Source organism: Budorcas taxicolor, chromosome 15 (assembly GCF_023091745.1).
Source record: "Budorcas taxicolor isolate Tak-1 chromosome 15, Takin1.1, whole genome shotgun sequence".
NCBI lineage: Eukaryota > Metazoa > Chordata > Mammalia > Artiodactyla > Bovidae > Budorcas > Budorcas taxicolor.
The window spans coordinates 75,125,306-75,137,135 of record NC_068924.1 but is presented as its reverse complement, the minus strand read 5'-3'; the positions used below and the strand labels follow the sequence as shown (position 1 = coordinate 75,137,135).

The following is an 11,830-nucleotide window of genomic DNA, read 5'->3' as shown; positions in this document are numbered from 1 at the left end:
TGCTCGGATAGAGTGGCTTTTCCATGGTACAGAAAAGAAGTTCCATGAAGGCTGGTCCAAGGCTGCTTCTCGGAGTCCTGCCCTGCCTCAGACACTCCTGGTCTCCAGGCCCTGGGGGAGGCCCAGTCCTGACACCTCTCTGGGGAGCTGAGGCCCAGGCCTCAGTCTCTTTCCGGCCCCACTGAATCCCTGCTCCCTGTCAAAGCCCAGTTTGGCCACTCCCTCTAGTGGCCCACTCGGGCACAGCCACCCTGGGGCCACCCCTTGGAGCAGGCCGGGTGAGGTGGGGTGGGCACGGCCTCACCTCCCCAACTGCCTCCGCCGAGGGTGCCTCTGTGGAGTCCAGGGCCGGCCCTCCTCGCGCCCAGGCTGAGGGTCCTCACTGAACGCACGGCAGCCGGGAACCGGTGGGGAGTTGAGGACGTTTATTTCACATTCACACCTCTGTACACCGTCTATAAATAGTGTGGAGCCAAAATATTTACAGTTCCCTGTTGCCTGCTCCCAGGCTCGCCTGCCCTCACACACGAGTGGGGCCTGGACTGGCCTTTCCCCACCCCACCCGGCTCCGGGTGGGGCAGCCTGCAGCCCTGGGGGTCTTCTGCCGAGGGGGGCAGGCCGCAGGGAACCCGCCGCTCAGCAGCGAAAGGGGGTCAGCATGGCCCGCTGCGGGGGGAGGCTGTGGGAGCAGCTGCCAGGCAGGCCTGTGCCCGTGGGCAGCGACTGCTGCCTGGGAGCTGCCCGGGGAGCATGGCGGGCCCCGCTGGCTCTGCTGCCCCCTGACCCCTCCCGTGCTCACCCACCCTTCACTGGGGGCGGGGATGAGCCTGCTGGGTCACAGGGCAGAGAGGCCAGGTCTGCCCTGAAGAGCCACGATGTCACGGACAAGAACCACAACAGACGTCTCAACAGCACGCAGCAGGGGGCTCGCGCTGCGTGTCCTCTCGCATTTTCAGGAGCCACTGGCCTGAGAGAGGTGCACACACACACACACTCGAGCCCCGAGGGGACAGCAGGCTGGTCTTCTAGGGGAAGGGAGGGAAAGGTGGGACAGACTAGCTCAGCCCTGTGGGACACTGAGACACACTGAGAGCTGTCTAAGCTGCGGTGAGAGGCCTGTAGAGGACACGCTGGGCCACCATTGGCGTGCTCGGCAGCATCGTGCCCGGGGCAGCAGCGAGGGGCAGCCTTTGGCCCTCCCCATCAGCTAGAGAGGGGCCGGGGCGGGGTCCGGAGGTCCTCCTCACTGCTGCGGACTGCAGCCACATACGAGAAGAGACACAGCACAGAGTAGCAGATCTCGTGGGCCTGGGGGAGAGAACCAGCCGGGTCAGGGTCAGCGGACGCAGGCTCTGCATCCTCACTTGTGGACGGCTGCCAGGTGGGAGACCCCCGGCCTCCAGCTGAGGAGCCCCCTCGAGGCCAGAGCGGGCCTCGGGAGGGGAGGCGGTGCGCCTCTGCCGGGCCAAAGGCCTGCTCCACTCCAGCGGCACCTCTGGCCTCTGGACCACACTCGCCTCAGCCACTCGCCATCGCCCCGCGCCCTGCGAGGCCCGCCCCCCTCCTGCCAGAGTCACCCTGGGAGCCCTCTGCAGACACACTCACCATCGGCGTCTTGTACTTGTGGCTCACCACTTCTTTAATTTCAGGAACTACAACCGGACGGGCAAGAGACAAAACAAGAGAGTTCAACACTTCAGAGCAATGATGCCACGCTCCCCCAGGCGGCGGCGCCCGGCACAGGGTCCCCTTCCCCTCTGGGCCTCACCCAGCCCCTGCGAGCGAGGGGACACAGGCCCAGACGCCCTGAGGTCCGCAGTGGCCCCTGGCTCCACGGCCGTGGCTCGACCCATGGGGAGCGCCCCAGCCGAGAGCAGGCTGGGCTCTGCCCCGCTGGCCGCCGCTCCAGTCCTGGCCCCCGAGGGCCACAGCGGGCGTGCCCAGCTTTTGGCCAGAAGAAGAGCAGTTTCCTAGCCTGTGCCTCGCCTTGCTGGGACCCCCGAGCACTCAGCCCCCTGCCCAGCCCCACCCTCCAGTCAAGGCAGCAGACGCCCTGTGCTCCCAGCCCCGACACGGAGGTTCCTGAGGTGGGATGAAGCAGGGGCAGGACACTAAACCCACCAGACTCGGGAGTTTCCTTCCCTGATGGCAGGAGAGGCCCAGGCCTGCCCGTGTGAGGGAGAGCGTCAGAGGGCCCTGGAGCAGACACACCGAGCAGCAGAGACAGGCGAGGACGGCGCCCGGGGGAAGTGCCGGGGAGCGGCAGGCAAGACACACGCAGGTCCACGGCCCGGGGGGCAAGACTGAGACCCCCGGCCCCAGCCCTTCGGGGCTGCTGCGCGGCCAGAGCAGGGAAGCAGTCCCCGGCCTCAGCCCGTCCCAGCCCTGAGACCAGGAGTGGGGGGCGTCACACCCCCAGGGGGCCCCTCCTCCTCCTGACCCTGGGAGGGGAGTTTGGGGCCCAGGGTTAACAGGGAGTAAATACACTCGTCCAAAGTAGAACAAGGAGCCCAGGTCCTTCTCCTGAGCCGGAAGACCCCCCCTGCCCCCAAAACATCTCTCTGGCAGAAGAGAGGAAGGCGTACAGAACCGGTGAGCCAGCGCGGGTGGAGGACATGGGGAAGGAAGAGGGTGGAGGGAAGGTTAGGGAAGGTTGGCAATGGGAGCGGCTGGCCTGGGCAAAGGGAGCCCGCCCACCTGGGCCGAGGCGGCGGGCGGGGCCTGGGGAGGCAGCGCGGCGAGGTCACTTTACCTGATGGAGAACGAAGGTTTTCATAGCAGCGATGAGGGGCACAAAAGAATGAAGCACAAACACAGCAGGAACTCAAAGCCCCAGGGTGAGAACCCAGACACCGCTCAGCCCTGGACGTGGGGGGGAGCCTGGCTCCCGGCTCCCTAGGCCTGCCTGCGCCCCTGTGCGCCTCCCTCCGGCCTGGAGGCTGCAGGACCCTGGTGTGGCCCCGGGGCGGTTGGACCAGGCGCTGGGCTGCTAGAGGGACCGAGGCGGGCTACGTGAGCACAGCTGAGTGGGGGCACGGCTGGGGCGCTCTGACCCCAGGACTTTCTGACTTCTGCCTGGTCCGGCCCAGCCAGCTGGAGGAACCCCTGAGCACCAGCGCTGTTCTGGGCCGGCGTTAAGCCGCTGCTCTGGGGCCTGTTCCCTGGCAGCACTGGCTAGCTTTCCTGCCTCCCTTCTCGTCCTCCCTACGCTCCTGCTCCTCCTGACCTCTCTGCAGAGGCGCTTCTCTGTCTCTAGTCCCTCCTCTGGAGCTCCGAGGTTTGAGTTACTGCCATGTGAGTCCAGACCTAAGAGCAAAATAGTGTAATTACCAAATTCCTCCAGGACAAAGACGCCTCGGACTGTATTGCACTTTTTAATGTGATTCAGCTCTATGAAAACCTGCAAGAGAGGGAGGGAGGGAGCGGTAAGGCCCAGAGGCTCCCCCTCCACCCGCAGAGACCCCTCTCCCAGCTGCAGCCCCGCGCCCACACCGGAAACCTATGTCCCGAAGGGAGGGCGCCAGAACCCACACACACACAGCCCAAAAGCGCCAAGAAGCGAAGACAGCAGAAAGGGCAGTACCTTCCGCTCCTGGCCGGAGGAGAAAGCATGGGAGAGAAAGGAAGGTGTTAGTTTTAACGGTCAAAGCCAACCCCGAGGCCCCTCTGCCGGCCTGGGCTGCCTGCCCGCACCCTCCGCCCAGGGCAGCGCTGGCAGAACCCAGCGCCCCGGGGGCCCCCCGCCCCGGCCCTTCAGCGCTCTACCCCGCCATGCGTCCTCCTCCGGCACAGAGGGCTGGCACGGGCACAAAGCTCTCCTCACACTGTCCTGGGGGAAGTGGGGGCATCTTCCGTGAGACAGGATCCAGGTTCTCCCCGGAATGTGTGGTGCCGGCAGTGACAGCTACCACTCGTGAGTGCCTACTGGGAGTCTGCACACACTGTCTGTCCTTGAGTCTCCGGGGTGGGGCATCCCGCACAGGTGTGGTATCACCACAGATAGGACACCGAGGGTCAGGAAGGTTTTTGCCCGAGGATAACAGCTGGCATCTGAATCTGAGTACATCCTGACTCCAAAGGCCACGCTTTCCCCGCCTCAGCAGAGCCCCGCCAGGGGGCCACCGCTTCTTCCACTCCAGCTGACTGTCAAGAGGTAAAACATGGGCCCCCGAGACCAGGATCTCAATGTGAGTCAGGGTCTGACCTCCCCTCTCCACAGCATCTGTCTCCTGGGGCAAAGCCGTAATCCACAGACCGCCCTGCACACACTGTGTAGCTCTTAGACGGGAGGTCTGTCTGGGGCGGGGGCAGGGGGCGGACCAAGGTAAGGATGGGGGTCATTCACTGAGACGGGTTCTTCAGAAGGTGAGGCTCTGGGGGAGGCCGCACCCCTCAAGTGCAGCCCGAAGCCTGGTCCCCAAGAACTGCTGGCGCCTTCGTGGTCCAGAAGACCGCTTAAGTAAACCCTCTGCAGGTGTACCCTAGGGTCTCGAGTGTACTATTTAAGGCACTACCATGATCGATAGTAAACGTGCTTCTGCACGTGCCCTGCTGGGAAGCCAGGGGGCTGCTCCCCAGCACACCGAGCTGCCCTGAGGGGGTCCTGAAAGAAGAATTAAAATGGAAGCGGGGAGGGAGCCCCCGAGGCCAGGCGTTCACTGTGCTCTCGGATCTGGCTCAGAGCCTCGGGAGGGTGAGGGAAGGCACTTGTGTGAAGAGCCAGGACTGGGAGGACCTGGGATGACGCGCCGGCCTCAGAAAGAAATTAGCTTAAGGAGCGTCCACTGAGAGAAAACGTAACGCTGTGTTAGAAGACCAAGAGGAGAAACGGTCAGCTCCTACGGTGGAACCACAGGGAGGGCAAGATGGATCCCGAAGTGCTCCCCAGGTGGGGTCGCGGGCCGGCGGGCGGGGGAGTGGGGTCTGCGGAGCAGGGGACGAGTGGGGCGCTCAGAGGAAGGAAGAGAAAAGGAAGGAGGTTCAGCAGAGTGCAAAGGCGAGTTCACACACACGCTTCACACGCACAAGAGGACCAGCTGGCCTAGACTCACAGCGAAACCACAAGCAAAAGCACACCCTGGAGCAAGGGAAGGGCCGGGGAGACGCTCCCACTCACACTGAGCTGAGGCTATGGGCGGGGCGTGGCCCCTCTCCCCGCCCCCCCGCACGGCCTCCCTGCCTCGGCTTTGCGGGGTGGGGGCGGCCAGTGTCACTGCGCCCTCCCCTCGGATCGCCCTCTGGCCCAGCTGCCCGGATGCTCCCACTAGCCCCGGAGCCCTGGCTCCCATTCGCGGGGGGAACCTGGACACTGGACGCCTGCAGTGCTGGGGCTGGAAGCCTCGGGCTGCCACTCTAACCCACCTGGTTGTGCATGAACTTGAGGTTGATCCCTTCGAGGGTGACCTGCAGCAAGCCCCCTTCGCCAGTCTTCATGTCCTGCACGGGGAACTCGCCACCCAGTTCCGGCCCTGCGGCAAGGGACGGGCGTTATCAGCTAACGGAGGGGGCGAGTCCTGAGGCCCGTGACCTCCGCGGGGCTCTCTGGGCGGATGAACACCAAGGAAAGTCAACGGAAAGCATGGGCTCAGGGATGCCCCTCCTCACCCGGCTTGATGCTCTGCTGGCGGGCGGCGGCGCGCTCCATGCTGTCCTTCACGCAGTAGTACAGCTCCCGACACTGTGGCATAGGGGCCGGCCGGCCGGTCAGAACAGGCCCCCGGGCGCGCCACCCCTCTGTCCCTGAACCCAGGACCTCGGAGGCAGCTTTATGTGGCCCACGCCGCAGCCAGAGGCACGTGGATGGTGGTGGGGGAGGCCAGCGTGGCTTCCGGAAGGGTCCCTTCCCCGCAGGGAACTCAACGTGTGGCCCTCATCGCCTGCCCCGCCCGGACACACGGAGCTCACGGGGAGGTACCTTCTTAGTATAGAACTTGTTGAGCTGGGTCTCGGAGCCGTTTCTGCGCCACAAGCACAGCACCTTGGTCTTGGGGCAGTAGGTCATGTTGATGAGTTTCTCGTACCACCAGCGCTCGTACAGCGTCCCGATGTTACTGCGCAGCACCACGCAGTCGTCACACACCTGCGGGGCGGTCGGCGGCCCTGGTCTCCTGGGTCTCCGCCGCCCCGCCCCGGGGACGGAGGCACAGCGGGTGCTAGGAGCATCCCGCAGGTCAGGGTTCTCACCCGACACTCAGCCTAACCTGGGGGAAGACGCAGACCCTGAACGGCTGGGCACGCGTCCACCCGAAGGGCTGCTGGCAAGAAGAGAGGCCGCTGAGACGAACTCGTGGGCCCAGAAGGAGGCCCGCGCCTCACCTCAAGGATGATTGCCTCTCACGCGTTCCGGAGGTAAAGTGCGCAGAGGCCATCTCCGCCTCTATCTTTCAGTCTTAGGAATCATCTCTCTAGTGATGGGCACAAAGGCAGGGGACTGGGGCAGACTTAACCCAGGAGGAAAAAAAAAGGGAAACAAGCATATTTCCTAATCCTGGCTCAACTCCAGTTCTGCACAGATTCTTCTCAAAAATTAATTACGCCAATGACACATGGCCATTGCTTAATGCAATTAAAAAAAAAGTTATCCAGCACAGGACGATATAAATTAAAAGGCAAAGTTCTCCTTCAGAGAGTTCTTCTTTCTTGCTCAACGTTCTCCCACAGGCCAATGAATCTGTCCATCTGCCTTTAGTTATGGAGGCGACAGTTCAGCACCATGGCTAAGAACACTGGGCTAAGATCTGACTGCCTGGGTTTAGATTCTGGCTATCACCTTACTTAGCTGTGTCACCTTAAGCAAGTTAACCTGTGTTTGTATAAGATGGGGACAGCAATAACTTCATGGAGTTATTGTGAAGATTAAGTAAGTTAATGTGCATAAAATTCTCAGAATAAAGCCAGGCACGTAGAAAGTACCCAAGAGTCAGCTGCTATACCAATAATACAACTGTGATGTAGCCAACAGAATAATAATTCTGACGACTATACTGATGATCCTCAAAGCCTCCTGCATAGGAGACTTGTCTTCCTGAGTCCTGACCACGCTCTGTGTTGATTTCACACTGGCAGCACCTCGAACTCATCCTGCCCAGCTCTGGACTCTGCATCTCTTGGGCAGCTCCTCCCTCTAAGCTCCTTGAGTAAATGGCATTTCTGTCCCCCCAGCTGCCTGAGCCAGGAATGAAGGCGTGATGTGAGACCCCACCATTCCGCCCCAAACACCCCGGGACACTCTTCCCCTCCCCTGCTCCACTAAGCACTAACTCTTCTTCAAGTCTAAGCGCAAAGATCACTTCTGGGCATTGCCGACAACGCCCAGGCCCTCTGCTGTGTATCCTCATGACATCTACCCCCCAGAAATCTCATAATGCTCATTATCCTTTATGACACTGGGTGTTTAATTACCTGACTTTCCCAATGGCTTATCAACCCTGTAAGGGCAACAGAAACCTTACCTCCCTGATTCACTACTAACCCCAAAGCCAGCAAAGCCAGCAGAGTGTCTGGCTGTAATGTGTGCTCCATAAACACTGCGTGAAAGAATAAGGAACACACAAGACTATCGGTTGTAATCTACCTACACAAGACGATGCTGGGGTCCAAAAGCCCGAGGAAGAAAAGGGCCGAAGCAGCTACGTGGGAATTTAGAAACTTGAATTCTACCATGGCTGAACTCTGTGCTTCTCTCCATCTTTCAGATAACCCTTTAAGAGCATCATGTAGGGCCTTCCCTGCGGGTAGAGTGGATAAAAAGCCGCCTGCTGATGCAGGGGACAGGGGTTCGATCCCTGGTCTGGGAAGATTCCACGTGCCTCGGAGCAACTAAGCCCGTGCGCCTAGAGCCTATGTTCTGCAACAAAAGAGAAGCCACCGCCACGAGGAGCCCAAGCCCCACCCGGAGGAGCAGCCCCCGCTCGCTGCAACTAGAGCGAGGCCACGCACAGGAACACACACCCAGCACAGCCAGAAACACATGACTCTGAAAAGAACGCAGGGCAAAAGATATCCAGAAGAACACACGACTTCTAGGCTAGAGACACAAAGGCAGTAACGTGCCATACTCGTCAATGCTGGCAGAGGTGTAAACTGGCATAGTCTTTGGGATGGCAATGTGGCAAAGCCTATCAAGACTGTAAATGTATCCAGTGGCCACCTGTATCTGTATGGCTGTGCCCCTCTGCTGTCCACCCAAAACTACCACAACGTCGTTAATCGGCTGTACTCCAGTGCAAAATGAAAAGCTTTTAAAAAGTTGTAAACATATGTAAGCTTGATCCAGAAATGTCTTTTTTTTTAAAATTAGTTTTTATTGGCGTATAGTCGCTTTACAATGCTGTGTCAGTTTCTGCTGTACAGCAAAGTGAACCGTCTGTAGGTATAGCTCGACCCCCTCTTGCCTGGATTTCCTTCCCATTTAGATCACCACAAGCATTGAGTTCCCTGTGTTGGAAGTAGGCTCTCATTAGCCATCTATTTTATACATAGTTTGACCCAGAAATTTCACACTAAGAATCTATCCTATAGAAATTCTCATGTGACTGTGCGAAGATTTACCAAGAATGACCAGTTAATCCTTGTTAAAAAAAAAAAAAAGTGGGAGGGACTAGTTAAATACATCATGGCACATCCATAGAAAACCTAACGGTTGAGCATCCATTTAAAAAAGACAGATTTCTATAATACGGAGACATACTATCGCTATATCTGTGATAAGCTAAGTGAAAAAAGCCAAATTATATAACAATATTTGTAATCTGATATCACTTTTAGAAACACTGAAATAAAATTCCATATAGTAAGCTGTATTCATACAAATATCCTGAAGTGGAGAAGGCAATGGCACCCCACTCCAGTACTCTTGCCTGGAAAATCCCATGGACGGAGGAGCCTGGTAGGCTGCAGTCCATGGGGTTGCTAAGAGGCAGACATGACTGAGCGACTTCCCTTTCACTTTTCACTTTCATGCTTTGGAGAAGGAAACGGCAACCCACTCCAGTGTTCTTGCCTGGAGAATCCCAGGGACGGGGGAGCCTGGTGGGCTGCCGTCTATGGGGTCGCACAGAGTCGGACGCAACTGAAGCGACGCAGCAGCAGTAGCAGCAGCATTCATACAAATACACATTTTTTAAAAAATCTGAGAGGATTCACACCAAATTCTCTAACAGTGGTTACCTCTGAGACATGCCATTGGCAGGAAGTGAAGGAAAATTTTTACTTTTTACTTAATTGACTTCTATATGACTTCTATATGATTTGAAATGTTTCCCGCATATACTCTTACTTTTGTAATTAAGATAAAAGGCAATAAAGGTGATTTTTTAAAAGTCTTCAAGTTGTTATCCAGCTGATCACGCAGCCAGCAGCCTGTGCTGAGGACGGTTAACTCCGATAGCCTCACAGTAGCCAGGCGCTGACAGAGCGAGCGTGGTGCCCGTGCTTTGCAGTACAAGGCGGAGCACCTATGAGTTGACGGACCCACCCCAAGCTCCACCGCCCTCGTCTGAGGCTCCATGTACAGTGGTGAGAGTGGGTCCCACACGCCAGAGAACCCTCTGCAGAGATTCACCCTGCTGCAGGTGTCCGAAGCAGCCCTCAGCTCCAACAGGCACTCAGACAAATTCTATTACTTCAAGGGGACATGAAAACAACAGCCTTCCCCGCTACATCACCATGTAAGTTTCCGCTGCAGAGCAGATCCCCACCCTATGTTTGCTGGATTACCTCTTCAAAAAGCTGTGACTGTGAAAATCAAATTCAACTGAACCAAAAGGCAACAGGGTGTTAGCTAATTTCACTGCTTTATAGAGGAGCTTTACTTGGCCCTTAAATTACTTAGAAATAATCTTAGAATTTTAGAATTAAAAACACCGAAATGAAGAAAACGTGGCCAACTTCCTTCATAATACTGGATTAAGGCAGGATTTTTCTAGCTATGACTTAAAATCCAGAAGCCAGAAAATAAATGACTAATTAATTCAACTATAAAAAAAGTAAAAATTCTGCACGGCAAAAAATACCATCAGTTAAATCAGAAAGTAATGCAGTGCAGAGGTCAGAGTCCCACGTGTGACCCCTCGGACCACAAGCAGAGAGCTGACCATATGAGGCAACCACCTAGTCTTGCCGAAATACTGAAACCAAAACTGAACAAACCTCCAGACTGAACCACTAGTGTGTACAAATACAAGTGATAAAGAAACAAGTTACACAACACTAAGGAGATGCCCTCAGCAAAAAAAAAACTAAAATGTAAGATGGCTCCTCCATAGGGCATATTTTTTCCAACAAAATAAACAGCCACATGGAAGAGAAACTAAATGTTAGGAGATACTTTAGAATCATAGCAACCAAAACTATCAATGCCTTTTCTCTTTGACCCAGCTATCCCACTTCTGGGAATTCTTAGATAAAGCTCCCTTTCATGCATGAAATGAAGCAGGCACAGCATCATCCAGAGTCACACCACTAACAATATAAAAATCTGGGCGAGAACCAAGGGTGTATATCTACTGACTGGCGAAATAAAGTGTGGTCTAGTTACATGGTGGAACACCACACGGCTGTATAAAGAATGAGAACATGCTTTCTGCACTGAGACGGAAGAGCTCCAGGATATGTTTAAGCAGGAAAAGAAACAGGTTCAGATCAGCAGATATGATGTGCTGCCTTTACGTCTGTGGTGCTGGAGAAGACTCTTGAGAGGCCCTTGGACGGCAAGGAGACCCACCCAGGCCATCCTAGAGCTCAGTCCTGGGTGTTCATTGGAAGGACTGATGCTGAAGCTGAAACTCCAATACTCTAGCCGCCTGATGCGAAGAGCTGACTCATTGGAAAAGACCCTTATGCTGGGAAAGATTGAAGGTGGGAGGAGAAGGAGACGACAGAGGATGAGATGATTGGATGGCATCACCGACGCAATGGATGTGAGTTTGGGTAAACTCTGGGAGTTAGTGATGGACAGGGAGGTCTGGCGTGCTGCAGTCCGTGTGGTCACAAAGAATCGGACATGACTGAGCGACTGAAATGAACTGAACCTTTATGTAAAAGAGTAGGAAAATAAGAATTTATGTTTATACTTTATTGTGTTTGCATAGAAAACCACTGGAGGACATAAAGTGGTTATAAATAAAAGTGGCTGCCTACGAGAGGAAGGCGTGAAGTGGTTGGAAAACTGAGTGGAAGGGGATAAGAGTGAGACAAGACTTGGCAGTGTATACCATTTCATGTTGTTCTGACTTATGGACAATGTGACCGTATCATCTATTTTATATAAAAGACAAGACAGGGAATCATCTATTACATTAACTTATTTGCATAAGAGCTTGACAATCCATCTAGTCAAGGCTATGGTTTTCCCAGTGGTCATGTATGGATGTGAGAGTTGGACTATAAAGAAAGCTGAGTGCTGAAGAATTGATGCTTTTGAACTGTGGTGTTGGAGAAAACTCTTGAGAGTCCCTTGGACTGCAAGGAGATACAACCAGTCCATCCTAAAGGAGATCAGTCCTGGGTGTTCATTGGAAGGACTGATGTTGAAGCTGAAACTCCAATACTTTGGTCACCTGATGCGACGAACTGACTCATTGGAAAAGACCCTGATGCTGGGAAAGATTGAAGGTGGGAGGAGAAGGGGACGACAGAGGATGAGATGGTTGGACGGCATCACTGACTCAATGGACATGGGTTTGAGTTAACTCCGGGAGTTGGTGATGGACAGGGTGGCCTGGCGTGCTGCAGCTCATGGGCTCACAGAGTCGGACATGACTGAGCGACTGAACTGAAAATTAATGATAATGGACCATGAAAATGAATGAGATAAGTGGGGGAAAATATT

General features: G+C 55.7%; 1 protein-coding gene across 23 annotated transcripts in view; it reads right to left on the bottom strand.

The window, feature by feature from the left end:
* Positions 1–416: 416 nt before the first annotated feature.
* MADD (MAP kinase activating death domain) overlaps positions 417–11,830 on the bottom strand; it is a 40,105-nt gene continuing 28,691 nt past the window's right edge. For 13 of the 23 annotated variants that reach the window (XM_052652361.1, XM_052652367.1, XM_052652363.1 and 10 more), the window contains 6 exons: positions 5,915–6,079; positions 5,605–5,677; positions 5,362–5,468; positions 3,331–3,400; positions 1,606–1,652; positions 417–1,308 (listed from right to left, as the gene is read on the bottom strand). In XM_052652361.1, the coding sequence (XP_052508321.1) occupies positions 1,204–1,308; positions 1,606–1,652; positions 3,331–3,400; positions 5,362–5,468; positions 5,605–5,677; positions 5,915–6,079 (567 nt within the window). In that variant the 3' untranslated portion in view covers positions 417–1,203. The remainder of the gene's footprint in view (positions 1,309–1,605; positions 1,653–3,330; positions 3,401–5,361; positions 5,469–5,604; positions 5,678–5,914; positions 6,080–11,830) is intronic. The other 10 variants (XM_052652374.1, XM_052652375.1, XM_052652376.1 and 7 more) reach the window with 1 other exon arrangement.